The following is a 17213-nucleotide window of genomic DNA, read 5'->3' as shown; positions in this document are numbered from 1 at the left end:
TCCGCTGCCAAATGATCCATAAAATGATAGCATACCTGCTACAATCTAAGGCAGGATTAGGATTCAAGAAAAACTCTCAAAACTCTAAACTCATACAACGTTCTTTAAAGTTTTTACATTCTATCTTATTTTACTCAATCAATTCTTTGAGTTATGATAAATAGTTAAATAAAAAATATGACATCCTATGTTATTAATCAAAATTAAAACAAAGTCATGTGAATTTAAAAAAATCACGTGACTCTTTTAAATAGTTGTGTAATATTAAATCTTTTATTATCTATATATCGTTGTATAGTCTAGATTTATTTATTTCATTTTTGCATAAAAAAAAGTTGTTTCATTATAATAATTTTTTTAGTTACATACACTATAGTTAGATAGTCTATATTTATTGTTTACATTTTCATGATAACAAGAATTTTCAGTAGACGCTTCCCCTCACTATATCTATACAATCACTTTTTCTTATCAATTGTTGCATTCATGTTTTATTAGCATAATTATCTTTCTATCCGACAAAAAAAAAACATAATTTTATTTCCTAATAAATGAATATATTTTAGTCAAAATGTAATACTGATATTTTACATTTATTAAAAAATTCTTAATTTATGTACATAAACTTTAAGTAAGAATAATTTTGAAATGGAAGAAATTATGATTAAACTTTTATAAATAAATTATATTTTTAATAAATTCTTTTAAAATATTTCAATAAAAAAAATAATTTGGTTATTCTTTTTTGGCTTAGTCCACAAATTATTTTAAAAAATTTAATTTGATTGTCACATTTTTAAAAGATTCAATTTTTGGCTTAATCATCAATTTAGTCCACAAGTTCTTTTTAAATGCATCAATTTTGTCATTTCCATCAAATTGGATTGTAATCTAGATGATTAAATTGAATGTTTTTCAAAAAAAACTTGAGGATGAAATTAAATCCTTTAAAATGATTAAATTGTTGCATTTTTTAAAAAAAATAGGATCAAATTGAATTTTTTAAAAATTTGGAGACTAAATTGAATCTTTTGAAAACTTAAGAAACAAATTGAATCTTTTAAAATAATTTAGAGACCAAATTGATAATTAAATCTTATTTTTTTTAATCTTTCTCTTCCTATTAGGTCATGTATCTTATTGTACACACAATTTTTCTTCCCTCTTTCTCTCTAGACATTAACAAGACATTTGTGTCCACCAATCTTTTACTTGGAAAATAAGTTTTTGTATATAATAAACATGACAGTATTAAATAAACTTCCAATTGAATTATTAATCCAAAACTTGAATTAAAAAAAATATATTATGTTATTTGGCATATCCCTTGAAGTTTACCCAATGTTGTGTGGGAATCGGGGGCAATAGACTCCTTACCTGAGTCGAGTTAGCCATGAATGAGGATTGGATTGACTCATTGGTTGGGCATCTCACAATTACATAAAGTCTCATACAACACGTGAGTAATATTCTTAACAGTTTAGTTGTCATTTAAATTTTATTGCATAAATTTGTTCTGACAACAATTTTCATTACCTATGTCCTGGATAGTTCAGTATTAAGAAAGGATTAACATCAGTCCATTTTTTTTTTTGAAGGAAAATAAAATCAGTCCATATATAACAGGTATCCGATTTGAATTCGTTATATCCATGAGTATGTGGATATGAGTTTCGTTTTTGTTTTGGAGAAAAGCTAGAATATTATATTTGGAAATATCAATATAAAATTATCATATGAATTTTGAAAAGTATTGAAACTCGCACAGTTGATTCTTCAAGTTCAATCTGTATTTTCATTTTTTTTTCGTTGAATTTCTTACCTAAATTCGTCCAGTAGGTATGCAGCGATTATAATTTGGCAATATCAATCACCTAAATTTATCTGCCACTTATCAGGAGCGGAGATATGAAATATCAAGGGCATCCTCCCCAAAATCTTAAGAATTCTTTATTTTGTATGTAATAAAAAATTGACCAGTTCTTCAAGACTAATTTGACTTAAGTTAACATGACTTGCATAATTTGAAAATCAATTTTGACACCCAAATAAAACAAATGGCAATTGACATGGCAAATAGTTTGATAGCATTGGAAAGGACCGTGAAAAGATCATATTTTGGAATGCTCAGTTTGAAACGCTAGGTTGATCCTTTCTAGTTGTTTGGATATACAAGTTGTTTCATATCTTTCCGGTTCATCAATCAAGAAGTAGTCCAAATATCTTTGAACATGTGGTTGTAGATGTGGGGTTGCCATCTGCATGTATGGAATTACAATATATAGACAACAAAGACAAAAAAAATAAAAAATGCAACATCCTTATGTATACACATTTGTGAATGTGTCATATTCTACTTCAATTTCAAGAGCAAGTGTATTAATTTTATTCTTCTATTAGACATCAACTTATATTTTAAAAATATTATTTAACTAGGTTACATCATTGAAAACTACATCCCCAGACTGCAATAAAATTAGAAAACTACATTAAGTTTATTTGAATCGACTGTGAAAAAATTATAATTTTTAAAAAAACTGATGTCTTTTAATAATTATAAAGTTATACTCACAATTAAAAAAATGTTAAACATAAAAAAATACCAACAATTAAAAACATCTTTTAGTTTTATGCTTAAAAAACGCTTTTTATAAAAGCTTTTACTGTTTACCAGACAAACGTTGATTCCTGTATTTAGCTACAGAATCCACAGAAGATTATTAATTCTCCTTTATCGGTCGATTCTATAGATTTATGAAAGTTGAATTTCACACCGAAAAATAAAAATGGAACCACGACATTGCTAATCTTCCAAGAATGGCAAACTTTAAAAAAAAAAATACCCTAAAAATCTTCGTTTTTTAAATAAAACTTATAGTTCCATTATTATCCATAGCTGTTTTTTTAAATAAATAAATAAATAACTGCTAATCCGCAGCGTTAATTTTGCGCTGAACACCAATTATATGCTACGGATCTTTTTCAAACGATCTCATCTGAACAGAGGTTTTTACAACAAGTCAAATTTAAATAATAAATAATAATTGATACTTGTCATTTGTCAATGCTTGAAAAATATTTTACTTGTAATCATGTGGTTCCCCAGCCAAAGTAAACAACACGCTAGGTAGCTAATCTCCGAAACGTTGATTTTTCTTTTTTTATTTTTATAAGTGTCACAATAGCACAATTTGCAGACAGTCACATGGGCTTTCAATTCCTCTAGCACGCAACCACCTTTCGAAAAAGAAAAAAAAAAAACACTGCAGCATCTGAGATTAAAATTTATTGCGAACATTCTCCGCAAGGAACAAATAATAAAAAAAATCCAGCTTGGGAAAGCAATGGAATGGGTAACGGTAGAAAGCAGTAAAAGAGAAAGAGATTATAAAAAAGTTGGTAATGGCTACCGAACCTAAAGCTAAAAGACAATCAATTCTTGTATTAATGATCCTCGTCACCTCATGCGGCAAACGGACACTCATCTCTTAAGTACAGACGCACGCACCAATCCAATCACCTAATACAGAATAAACGAATCGATTAGGATACGTTATGTCGATTTATTGTAGCAAACTTTTCAATAATTCATTTCATTTTCTTTATGGCGTAACAACGTAAATCATACCACTAATCAATATTTAGGCCAATAAGAAAAAGGAACTCGTAGTCACTTATTATCTGGGTTTAAAAAAACACGCTGAAATAAGGGGGGTTAATAAAAAATAAAAATGCTAACAAAAGAAAAGGGCAAACCATATGGCATTAGCAAATTTGGGATAATACTCCTTGCATGCCCATTAATGTGCAGCTAAACGGCTTTTAATACGTCATTAATACAGTAACCGAATTAGCAGAGGTTTTCCGTACAACTCACTCGATGCAAACAAAATTATGTCAACAAGGTCCCATCAAGTAATTTAATGCATCGTTTCATATATTTTGAACTACCAACAATCCCACAGCACCACATCAGAATCTCTAAAGCATACGTATATGAACGTGATGAAAAATATTCTACTCGCGTGCCATGTCATAAGATTCAATGAAACAGTTACAAAAGGATACATCCGTAATGAAGCTGGGAGACACAATAAAAGTTTTTACTATTAATTTTTTTAACTCAGCTTATCCGTTTATAAGTTTTACGTCACGATACTTAAATTGAGCCCAGAGCTTACCTATATAATTCATGATTTGGAGGGGATTTTAAAAATAGAAAGGAATAAACAAAATGTGTTCATATTCTGCGGAATATTTGCAATTCAGACAGGTGTCGCAAAAAAACGTAATTGGGAGCAGAAAAACATGGTTAATTCTTAAGTACCTTGCACTAATGCACTCAACACTCTTTTGCAACTATTAGCACCCATCCATCCTTGTAGACACAAGAAGAAAGAACAGAAAATCTGGATGTAATGGACGATGGGAAGAAACTCGGAAGTTATTTCTCACTTAGAATGTGTACAGGCAGCAGGAATTGTTTGAAGTAAAATTTTACAAATTCTTTTAATAAGATTCTTAGGTATTGTGCGCTCACCCAACGCTGGTGAGAATGGATTGAGATTTCAGGATCATAAAGCTAGGATCAAAGTAATCATGTTCTAGGAAATCATCAGTTGTCAAAACCATCTGATACTCAACATTAGGTATTGAATAAACTCTACACTTAAGTTTCATATACATACATATATATATATATATATATATATATAATTAGACCAAATAAATACTAAAATTATGTACCATATGTTTCTTTTCAAAACGTTATCCTGTTGAATTTTACCTGCATTAATAACAGAATCCATCTGAGCCAAGCATTACAGATGGAATTGCAATGGCTCTATTTTATTCACATTAATCTGCATTTAAGCCATCAGAGGATAGAACATTACTAAGAACGTATGTAATCAAAACTGATGATATTTTCCCAATAGCCAATAGTATTTTTTTCGGGGCATTTTATGAGTAAACAAGTTCTGCCCAGGTATTGGCTTTTCTTATGAATATGTATTAATCACCCTTGATTAAGTTAGCCTTTATTATATTAGGAGTTATAAGGTTGAATACAAGACATGCCATACACATCTATGGCAACCACGTGGATATTAACGCATTGCCCATAAAAATCGAAAGTAGAGTTAGAAGGATTTATATTTTTCATCTAATGTGTCTTCCTAAAATGAACAAAAAATTAACAAGGATGTTTAGGAGGGAAATTTTCGTACACTTCTAATCAATTTAAAAGCCCTAACCTCTAAAGTCAGTTGGTAGATTAGGATAGATTCACAGTCATTATAGATTGAATGCGAATAGAGTAACATAAAGATATTTTTTTATGTTCAGAATAAAAAGAAACAATTAAAACCCTTCAATAGTCCAAACCTGAGTATATAAATTGTGTATTCTCACTATTGGATATGAAAGTGATAACAAGGAAGCGTAGGAGAAAAAAGGGGAAGTCAGCATTTGGTACCAAAATTTTTTATTCTGATAACCGATCCCTGAGAATGATTAGCTGGTAAAGCAGTAAATAGCGGTAACTAAATTTACAAATTTGAACAGAAAGTGTCTTCACAGCACATTAAAGATCCTTACATAGTTCAAATTACAAATCATTGAAATAAGTTATAGTGTGATTGAGATCCCAACCTTATATTTAATCTTCTAGGGGAAAGAAAGAGCTCTAAGCCTACATCTTAAAAATAATGGGAAACAGCATTTAAAACAAGTTATCATCATGCAATTGCAGTATAGTGAAGTTCATGACTCAATACTGTCACAAATATCGAGTCTTGAACTACTTGTACAGGATATTTGTAATATGGCATTTTGTCACAACATTGGTATCAATGCAATTAAAAAAAAATAACACAGAAACACTATGACAAATGTTGGAGATAGAGAAATAATTTAAGCCAATCATATGGTGGAATTAAAAGACAAATAAATTAAACCAATCAGAAATAAGATAATGGACAAAATTAATGCTAGTGCACAAGAATAAGCAAAAACAGGTCTATTCAAATTAGATATTTACTAGACTCATCTTAACCATTATGCAAGCATTCTAAGATGTGTACCCTGGGGATTGTTACATACTACATACTACATAGTCGTTGGATGTATCTATTATCATCTGAAATTATATTCGAAACAAAGTCACTTAATGAAAAAAAATATCAAAATCCTAAAACACTACAAGAATTACGTGTCCTAGGTTTAAATGTTTAACATTTATCAATCAATATGAAAAGCTAAAGCACATTACCATATATATATATATATATATATATATATATATATATATAACAGGATTTAAACAGAATCTGCAACATTTGACAGACTATAGAACAGCATATGTGGTTGCCATGGACAAAAATTTACAGTAGAACCAGTGTTGTCAATAGTGGATAGCTGAAAATCTGCTATAGCAGTTGAAATATAATATATATATATATATATATATATATATATAAGACGATTAAATATGTATAAAAAAATTAAGCTATATGCAAACAAAAATAAGCTGAATAAACATTGACATAATATTAACTAAAAAGTTAAATTCTGCAAGACAAAATATGTTGGAAACATTAAAAAAAGAGCTAAATACTAAAGTAGTCCTAGTAAAGGAGTGGAGAAGAAGGCCGGACTCTGGAGGGTTCTGAGCTTTGGGAGGAAGGGTTTGCGTAGAGATGTTTAAGTGGCAATGATCTTCAAAAGTTGAATGCAATAGAAATAAAAAGGCTACATTGGGCCTATTTTAAAATTAGAAAGCCCAAGTCACATTTGACTCCAACTCCATAGTTTAAAAACTCACGTGAGTTTTAGTATAGAATAAAACAAAAACAAAACTGAATATTTATTATGTTTTAAAAAGGCACATGAGCCCAATTTGTCCAAGACCCGCAAGCCCAAACATCAGTCATCTCCTTCATGGGAACCCTAAATCTGAAACTACCTCGACTCTGCTCTATCATGGCTGAGAAACTTCACCGCTCTGCAATTTCTGAATGGAGACACAAGATTCGCAACGCGAGTTTTAACAAAGCCAAAAAACTTGTCCGCAAACCCAAAACAACTCTGAATTGATGTGCAGCGCAGACTGCAGACGCGACCTAAATCCACACCTGACCCGGTTTCCTTTCTTTCAAAAGGATGAACCAATGAACCCTAAACGTCGTCAATGCAATTTCTATCCAAATTCAACCTTGCCGGAAACCAACGACGCAACAGCCACGACACAATGACATTCGACGACGCGTAAGGCGCTCGTGATTGCGATTTTCGTGGAGTACAGCAAGAATTAGGTAACCATAGATCTGACTGTAGGCCAGGCACCCAATCACAAAATATCTATACACTAATCCCCCCCCCCTAAGCACAGAACCCATCCCTAATATTGCTGGACCAGTATTGGAATGGGATATTAAATCCTTTTTCCAAATTTTTAAGCCATGTCCAGCAGAAGAATAAATGTGAATAGAAATTTGATAGTGCCGCAATAGCCGCTATTTGACAACACTGTAGAACAGCATAAATGTGAATAGAAATTTACACCACTATGCACATAACGTAGCCAACTTGCTTAACATACCTGGATAAGGCTTTCCAAATGTTTAGTGACTATGCAGCACACCAAGAAGATAACCAAGATGACGAGGGAGAGAAACATGTAAACTTAGCAAGCAGCATTTTAGGGAATATCAACTGATTGTGTTGTAACTGCAATCAGAAAAACTACGAATAAGAGACAAACATAGAAAGGGACCATGCAAATTGTGGCTGCCCTCAAAGTACATTCCTAAATATAGCAATAAAGGATAGAAAATAAATGCCACCCTACAACTAACAGTGAATTCTATTTATAATTGAAGATAAATACCTCATCAATACTATACATGAAAAGATCCCAGTTCATGACAAACAATAAAAAAGAACAGAGAGGATATAAACTGCATAATTTTATTGGTCAACAGCCAATTTTATGATAATTTTTACAATTAGACTATATATGTAATAACCATGGATGTAACCGCACTATTTTCACATGTACACAGGGAAATTCAAATACAACTTGAACATACTGCTATCCCCTACAGTGGAATAACATGCCTGCAAATTTCATTTTAATTACCTACAAGAAGACATGGTACCTTTTCTTTTTGGAACACAACAAATTTTTTTGCATCCATATATTTTACAATTAACAAAATAATAATGAGATTTAAAGCTACATTATCAATAGCAGCTAATAGCACCGCTATAGTGGTGCATCGTGGCCCTAGGTTACAAGAGTGTACTTAAAGTAGAGCCTAATCTACTTACAGCTGTATACTGTTGTAACTAACTGTATTCTAACTAACAGGGAGTCAATTTAACACTGCTCTCTAACATATGGAGCCAACTAGAGTTACATGATAATATATACTCACACTGTTGCATCTCGTTTTAATGATGTGGCCATCACAGCCGCTATAGCGCCATATTTTCCCAATTAACGAAATAATGATGACAAAACTGTTGCATCGTGGCCCTAGGCCGCTATGGCAAAACTGTTGCATTGCGCTTTAATGATGCAGCTATTGCAGTGGCTGCCTTGGAGCAGAATAGCAGAGGCAGAACAGGCACTATTGTGAAATACAGATCAAACCCCTAAAATGCCTTTATGTCTTGATCGATAATGGGCTATTGGGGGATTTAGTGCATCAGCTTCAAAGGAGAAAACCCCTCGAGAATTCATTCATGCTCCATTCTCTCACGCAACACAACCTCTTCCAGCTCTCCTCATTTTTCTGGCAACCCACTTAACTTTTCCAGCAACCCGCATCTGATTTTCTCTTTCTCTTCCACTCCTGCAGGTTTTTTTTCTTTTTGTGCTTTATTTTCCCTTTTTCTTCCTCTTTTACTTCTATTTTCCTTTTTTTTTCTTTAGAGGGTTATTTTTCTTTGTTTCCTTGACATTTGTTGCTATCTACTTGTATGTTTTGTTTAAGAGTTTTTATTAGTTATAAATATTTCATGAATTTTGAATATTTTTCTATATTTGAGCATTTATATATAGTATTAACTATTTAATGTGTAAAAAGTACTAGCATAACGATCATCCTGCCATCTGCTACCCCATTTTTGGTGTCGGCTGCTCCACACCACTATTCTGGGATTGATTCATATAACCTCCCTTCTTCTATTATTAAATATCCTTTTCTGACAAATTGGTATCAGACTTAAGGTTGGTTTGCATAAATTTCTCAAGTGTCTTCTAATTTAAGCCTACCTTTATAAGTTCTATTCAAATAGACCCCCTCTATTTAAATCATATCTCAAGTCAATGTGTGACTAAACACAACCCCTTGGGGTTGCAATTAAGGTAACCCAAAGATGCCACAATTAAGGCAGTCCAGAGACACTGCAAATAAGGCAGCCAAAGAGGCTGCAATTAAAGGCAAGCCAAGGATGACCACAATTATGGTGGCAATGCAAGTCACCCAATAATGGTTCTAAGACAGGCTCTGATAACTACTTAAAATTTGGAGTTAGGGCTTAACTCAACCCCACAAAAGCGGCTTGTGAGGTGAGGATTGCATGGCCCAAACTTTATAAGTTCTATTTAAGCAATATCTCTTGCCAATGTGTTACTAAACACCCCCCCCCCCCCTCAAAGCTGCAATTAATTAAGGCGGGCCATGGGTGACTGTACTTAAGGCGACTTTGCAACAAAACAGAAAATAAAATATATTAAAGTAAACTGAATCAATTTTTTCCTACAAGTGAAAATCAACTTATGCAGCTCAACTTGTGAAGAAGTTAAATGAGGAAGTTTCCAAAATGGTTTAAATGCACAAGTTTATTTTAACGAATTGGAGAAGTTAAATTCATTATACATTCTACAGATTCAATTTTTCATCATTAGATCCTTGTTGAGAAGTTCATCCAAACTGGGCTTCAGAACTTTCCACCATCACCATCTCTTAGTTGCAAATGAGCAACAAGAGTGGTGACACTAGAATAGTAGTGTTTGCCTAGGGGCCAGGACTAGTCAAAGTGTTAGTGAACAACCGGCTCATGTGAAAGTCGGTGCAGCAAGGTGTAGTGGAATATTATGACTCAACTGCAAGCTATAGTGGACTTATTGAAAGCATGGGATTCAGATGTAGGATTTTATATGGCCTTGGACCCTCCTAACAAAATGGGTAGCTTTGGAGTTTTCGTGTGGTTCGTATTAAACTTGTACCAATAGTTTCACTACATGGATTCAGTAAAAGGTTCTGGCCCTCATGGACCAAAGAAAGAATAAACACTTATATACTACAGACCACAGGTTAGAATAACACATTAAAAGTCATTTATAAGCCTATTTACTACATTAATTCTGCAGGAATGTCAGTGGGAAAGATAGCTCCTAATAGGACTGAATTGGGAATCATAATTTGAATGGAGAAATCCAAGTTATTTAAAATGCATTTACGCATGTGATTCCATGTGAAGAGAAACACTGCTATCCTACTTTAAATAGCCATGAAAAAAAAACAGTTGGTGAACTTCTCAAAAGACCACAAAAGAGGACCACAAATCTGTTCTGTCAACTAGATTCCAGCACTGGCTGACCAAAAAAAAAACTAGACAATAGCACAAAAAATCGTGTGCATAAAAGTGCAGTACAGAAAATGTGATGGAAAAAGAAGTGGTTTGTATTTGTATTCGTGGAGATATGGCAATATGGGTTAGAAAAAAAAATATATTACTTTTTAAACAAAGAACAAGTTTTTCAGAATTTGTGGTAAAAAAAAGTGAAGATGAAAAACTACCTTCCAAGTACCCATTATTGATATATAACCAATATTAGTTGGATATTTCAGAAAATTACGATAATCAACAAGGAAACTTGATAAAAAAATGTTAAAAAAGCAAATCATTAAAATCTTAATTTTTTTGTCAAAAAACATATAGCATTCATTCAGAGTCAAACAGTCATATAAGAAATGGTAAGAAAATTACGAGTAATAAAGGGGAACTCTAAGAAAAAAGGTAAATATAGAAAATGACCTATATGGCCAAAAGTCAAGCCTTCCAAATATCCTAGTAAAAAAACCAATAGCTTACATCTTCAATAACTGAGACTCTTGGCATAGTAGAAGTAGTAGCACCATCAGCAGAAGAAGAAACTGAGAAATATTCAGGTCCAACTAATCCGCGATCAAAAGTAAAATGAAACGGCAACATAATATTTAGTTACCACAAAAATATCTTTTTTCAGTTAAAACTTAAAAGAGAGAATAAAATAAATGTCTACATAAATGGCCCTTCAGGTTGCTAAAGAGATTAAAAAAATCCCTGCACACAAAATTAGGAAGAAAACAGCATGCAGAACCACCAAGTCTTTCCATAGAATGCTTCCCTGAAAGAACACATCAACTTGCAAACGTGAGCTAACTTGTTGCTTATAGATTTTTCATCTAAGCCATCATCATAACTAGAGAACATTCCATTTTCTGAGGTCCATTTATGCCGAGGTAATAGCCACAGCTCTAAATTGCATTGTAGATTACAATAGTTGACAACTTAATCAAACTAATGTATCTATTATTCTATATTGAAGTATTGAATAAATCTCAATCAAATAAATACATGTAGTATTCCACATAGGGGAAATGCAATTACCCAAAAATGAGATGGATTACCCTTTTATACGCAAATAATTACTTATCTGTTTCTTGGAGAGTTGTATCATTTATCTAATTTCAGGAGAACACAAGAATATGGGTCAGAGGCAAACTACAAATATAAAATGTCGAAAAAAGTTGCTAACAAGATCTACCAGTTAAGCCTTGCATTTTCTTAAATCCCTCTCCCTTCCCAATCGCCTAAAAAATACTCTGTTCCAAAGACCCTCCTCAGTCCTCACAGAACTGGATAAGAACATAGGCATTTGCCAAAGAGTGCTTAATTTATCTTTTTAAGTTCAAACACTCAGACTTGCATATTTCTCACATTACTAGATAGTTTTCAGATTTAGAAACCAGAGATAATTTAGCCAAAAAAATTGCAACTAAGCCATGCCACAGGTCACAAGCAATGTAGTTTACACCTATGGCTTAAATGATTTGGGGAAATAATACAATATGATCACAATCCCAAGATGTGAAGAAAATAATCAACCTAATTTATTATGATATAAAGGATTTCTTGATTTAAAAGAATTAGTGACCAGATAATTACTTACAGAAAACAATTCTTATTGTTGATTTCCTGGCCCATGCCCTCCTTGTGTTTGCTGTTGTTGTATCTGCTGGAGAAGGTTGGCAGCAAACTGTAGTGTTGACTGGTACCTCTGGTTCTTATCAGCCTCCAATTCTGACACTCCCTGGCCAACTCCAAATAAAGCAGGTTGAGGTTGCTGATTTGTGGGCACTGAATTATCTTTGTCCACTGTAAAGGGCATCACAGATTGTTGCTGTGATGCAGCATTGGCAACTTGATTGGATGAGGAAATAAAATTATTAGGTTGTTGGAACGCCTTAGAACTATATAAAACAGAGGCATCTGTTCCCTGAACAACTCCATAGTCTTTCTCAGTGCCATGGGGGACTTCCACCTGATACTGTTGACTGACTTGAGGGGACACAGCTACCTGTCCATTTTGAGGAGGTAAGATGAAATTAGTCATGGGTGTAGACGAAACAGCAACTGGCTGCTGGAGACTGGAATTGGTATCTTGGAAACAAGAACTGCCAGAGACCACTTGAGCAGGGTGGTCAGTAGAAGATGCAGGTGGATAAGGTTGATATTGAACATTATGAATACTCCCAAATTGTTGAGGAGGATGACTAGAAGGATCAGGGATTTGCTGAGCTTGTTTCCACAAATGAGATTGATTTCCATCATTAGGTGCAACAGAAGGAAAAGATGGCTTCACAATAGAGGGACCAGCCACTGCCATTGGGCCACCCGTGGTTGATGATTGCGTAGTTGCAGGGAGTAAAGAAGTTAAACTTGCAATAAGTTCAGGTGTCCATGTAACAGCTTGGGATGCAGAAGCAGTATAAGTAGGAGCAAAATCAGAAGGAACAGAATGAGCTGAAGGGGGGACATTTGTAGCTGGATGAAGTGGTTTTGGCAGATGCTTAGAATCCTCATGCAACAATCTGTTATAATCCATTGGTAAAACCTGTTCCTCCTTTACCAATATTGAACCATATTCAGCTTGTGAAGGAGGAATCCGTTGCATATACTGAGTAGAGGGAGAAGGCAAATGCATTGGTTGTTGCATAGATGTGCTACTTGGAACTAATGGAAATTTAAGAACCACACCATATAAGCGTTCAGGTCCTGTGACTTTCAAAACCTTGGTCAAGAAATCAGAAGGTGGTACCAAAAATAAAGTGGTGTTATCAACAAACTTGGCAACACCAGCACGATTTTTTGCTTTGAGGTAGCAAAGGAATTCAGTGTATGAAGCAAAATCCTCTTCGCTATCAGGGAGAAAGAAAACAATGTCAAAACCAATTGCATCAGCATAGTGTTTTGTTAGCATATCCAATCCAGTCCTGGCAGCACAATCTACAATATCAGGACTGCAGCAAGAGCACAGAACAAACTTTAATTACAGCAGCAAAATAGAGGAGGGACATCAAAACATTATCCAGGAAAAACAAAGGGGGGGGGGGGGGGGGGGGGGCATAAAGGAAATACAGAAGGAAACAATGTCCATTGGCAAACACATGCAGATTTTGTTGTGTGAATAAAGTGATAATTTGTCCTTGGCAATTACTCTCAAAATAATTTGTTATCCAAAGCCCTCACCAAAAAGTTAAGTGTATGCCCGTTATAGTTTGTACCATCCAAACTTTGATTTGGAGAGTGTAAACCACAACACTTCCACAAATATTAAACCATACTTGAGGAACACAAGACTATGGAGAATCAAAAGAAGACAACTTAAAAATCTGTAATTTTCCCAAGAAAAAGATATATAAAAACATTATTTTTACGAACAATATGCAAGAAGCCAAGAACAATAAACACACTATGCTTCCCAGTCATAGACAGGAAGAACAGTAATATACAACAGAAAAGCTAGCATGCAGCACAAAACAATAAAATTTCATGTTAAGGTAAACGCTTCCCACAGTAAAGAAACAGCATGCAAAGAAAAAAATATATGCTGCGTGAGGACCTGGCTAGCAACAAGGAAATGTAAATGGAAAAAGAAACCAACAGGAGATTAAAAATAACAATTTTAAGAATGATTACTATTTCCTTCATCCAATCCCTTGAATTTCTAAAAATTGACCAAGACATTCAATCAAAAGGAAAATTATACTCACATCTCAGTCACTATCCCTTTCCCAATAGGCACACATCTAGCACGACAAACAGGAGTTCCCCCTTTTGCAATAATTCCACGCCATATATGATCAATATCAGGTTGGACAGAACCAGGTACTCCAGATGTGATCCTAGTGCCGACTGGACCAAGGTGACTTTTTGGACCAGAACCACCTCCATCAATAACTGAATCAATTGCAAATGGCTGTTCTACTCCTAATCCACGATCATCTATATTCCTTAAAGGAAATGGAGCATCACCAATGAACAAAGCATCATCTATCCTCAAACGTTTAGAATCTCTCTGAAATTGGTTTATGTCAAGTAGATCCCATGCACCGGAGGTGGATCTTGTAGGAGGCCTAATACCAGGCACAGGAGAAGGAAGCATTCCTGGGGCAGGAGGAGATGGCCTTTTCCAGCTTGGACCCATCTCATTAAAATCAGGACCAGAGATAAGAGGTTCAAGACCTTGAGAACCAAAAGGTCGCATTGGGACATTATGTCCAGGTGGCAATTGTCCAGGAAAATTATTTGGAACCATAGGACGATTATGACCAAATACATCTGTTTGTAGCGGTCGAAATGGATGCTCATTACCTAATCCATCAGGTATGGGGCCTTTACCTCCAGGATAAAAGCCAGGGTAATCTTTTCCAGGTGCCAGCTCACTGCTTGAATACATAATTGTTATTTGAGGATCATTAAAAAGCCGTCCTTGAAGACCCTCTTTGGCACGCCGAGCTTCATCAATGCTTCTAAATTCAACAAATGAATAATGTCTAGAAGGAAAACTCTTGATTTTCTCAATTTCACCAAATAAAATCATGGCATTGTGGAGCATTTGTTCATCAATTTGAAAGGAAGGAGGAAAACCTATCCACAAGATTTTACTGGGTTGATTATTCCTCCCAATTGAAGGTTGTAAATGCTGTTGACACAAGAATGAGTATTTATAAGGAACACTAATAAAGTTCCAAGTGAGATTTATATAGAAAGGCAAAAATATCAATCGTTTTATGTGCCCACTCATCTTAACAATTTCTTGTAATCATCTAACCAAAACATAATAAATACATAACATGTATCCAATGAAACATAAACAGGACTAAACACAAATGCAGTTAGGTTTGTGGGACTCTAACCTGTGGTCTAGCCTGAAACTGCCCATGATCAACCAAAAAATCCTATACAAATCAGTATAGGAAACATTAGCTACATGAGAGTAATAGGCACAAGAGCAAATTTTAAATAGCAAAAATAAAAAAAGTTACTAAGGCTTAGAAAGGTTTATAAGGAAACAACCCAATCCAACAATTTCTATAAAAATATGAAAATAGATCAAAGCTGACATAGCTCACATCCAACAAACATCATTGAATAAATCAGACAATGCTTTAAATTAAAGCAACCAAAGTCCTCTATTATAATTACAAAATTTAGAAAGTTACTGAAATAAGGAATATTGATCAAGGTTGTAAAGATTTAATATTTAACTCATAAGATTATGCAACCTTATGATGTTCACCGCGTCACATGCACCAATTCAATTTAGCGGGATTTGAGTAAGATTATCAAACCTGATTACCTCCCCCCTCTCATTCCACAAATAATTTTAAAACAACCACAGCCCACTAAGGAAGCTTGTAACATAACAGGTAATTGAATTTTTTTTTTAAAAAAAAGCTAAAGCATTACTCTTCTCGTAGATTGTGATCGAAGGAAATCTACACAAATCTGGCGTCCACCTAACCGCTTCCCGTTCATGACTTTCATCGCCCGAGCAGCAGCATCCAGATTGAGAAACTCAACACACGCAGTGCCGCGGTCTATAAAGAACTTAAAATCCTCAATCTTACCGAATTTGCGAAATTCCGCTTCCAAATCTTCCCTTGCAACAGTGGGACTAAAACCACCCACCCACAATTGTTTGCACGGCTTTGCCTGAAACACACAATTCATTTAATTAATTAATTAATTATTCTCAACAGAAAGCCACATTGTGAAATAAATTATATATAAAAAAGCGTTTTCAGTTTGGACACACAAACCGGTCTGGCAAACTCGATTCTGATTTGAAACCCGCGCAGCAACGCGCCTTGCAAGTTGGATTTCGCTGCCTTAGCGTCTTCGATGCGCCTGAACAAGACGAAAGCGAAGGTGCGCGAGGAGTAGGAGATGAGTGAGTCCAGAGAACCGTACGGAGCGAATAGTTCCATGAGATCGGAATCTGTGACCTCCGTCGGCAGATTCCCGACCCAGAGGTTGTTGGTGGGGGTTCCCCACTCCTCGCCTTCCACGGATTTCGAAGGAGGCGGCATTGTAATCCGGAAACAGCAACAATGGATAACTAGATTTTGAAATCCCCAAAAGTAGTTGATTCAAGTACTGTTGAGAACTTTTGAGAGCGTTTGAAACCCTAGAAATGAAAGAGATGTCAGACTTTGATTTTGCTTGAGACGGAGAAGATTTATTTTGTTATGTGGCACTTTGCATTTCACAATGAGCCACGTCACCGCACTACTCGCCAATACGGCGTCAATACCAAATACTCGCTGACTCCGAAACGACGCCGCGTTTCAGTTTTTAGAGTAAACTAGAACGAGTGCATTAAAAATTGATTAAAGAAATTTAAATATTGATTACAAGTGATAAATTGCTTAACTTGTTATTTAATAATTTTTTAAATTAAAATAACGACTTTACTATAGTCAAACATTCAAAAACAAACTAAGCTTTAAATGTAAGTAAACGGAGAGGGAAAAAAAACTATGCATAAACTCCACCAACCTTTTTTTTTAGATAAATCTTGATAATTATTGTGTATGATTAATTTTGGCATTGAATTTGTACAATAATTATTTAATTTTTCTCATTTATTT

At 34.2% G+C, this 17213-nt stretch overlaps 1 protein-coding gene across 9 annotated transcripts; it reads right to left on the bottom strand.

Moving 5' to 3' along the window:
* Positions 1-3128: 3128 nt before the first annotated feature.
* LOC114388720 (flowering time control protein FPA-like) lies at positions 3129-16793 on the bottom strand. Of its 9 annotated transcripts, none has more exons than XR_003661534.1 (9): positions 16383-16792; positions 16030-16275; positions 15477-15518; positions 14331-15262; positions 12227-13577; positions 11297-11401; positions 11107-11189; positions 7601-7728; positions 3129-3520 (listed from the first exon to the last, which is right to left on the bottom strand). XR_003661534.1 is itself a non-coding variant. In XM_028349367.1 (6 exons), the coding sequence occupies exons 1-5, from the start codon at positions 16650-16652 to the stop codon at positions 12239-12241; spliced, it is 2829 nt and encodes a 942-aa protein (XP_028205168.1). In that variant the 5' UTR covers positions 16653-16792; the 3' UTR covers positions 5515-7728; positions 12227-12238. The 9 variants fall into 9 exon arrangements, 1 of the variants encoding a protein (XP_028205168.1); XR_003661532.1 differs by having other exon boundaries at positions 3133-3237; positions 3416-3520; positions 11107-11401; XR_003661533.1 differs by having other exon boundaries at positions 11050-11401.
* Positions 16794-17213: the final 420 nt, after the last annotated feature.

Source organism: Glycine soja, chromosome 15, assembly GCF_004193775.1.
Source record: "Glycine soja cultivar W05 chromosome 15, ASM419377v2, whole genome shotgun sequence".
Lineage (NCBI taxonomy): Eukaryota > Viridiplantae > Streptophyta > Magnoliopsida > Fabales > Fabaceae > Glycine > Glycine soja.
This window is presented reverse-complemented; position numbering and strand designations above follow the sequence as displayed.

What these genes read in the sequence shown, in the direction of transcription:
- LOC114388720 (XM_028349367.1), bottom strand. Translation starts at nt 16,652, where the DNA reads ATGCCGCCTCCTTCGAAATCCGTGGAAGGCGAGGAGTGGGGAACCCCC. An exon ending in GATCACAATCTACGAGAAGA is followed by an intron (nt 15,519 to 16,029) that starts GTAATGCTTTAG and finishes TGATTTGTATAG; the next exon opens with GATTTTTTGGTTGATCATGG. An exon ending in AAAGGGATAGTGACTGAGAT is followed by an intron (nt 13,578 to 14,330) that starts GTGAGTATAATT and finishes CTCTTGCTGCAG; the next exon opens with TCCTGATATTGTAGATTGTG.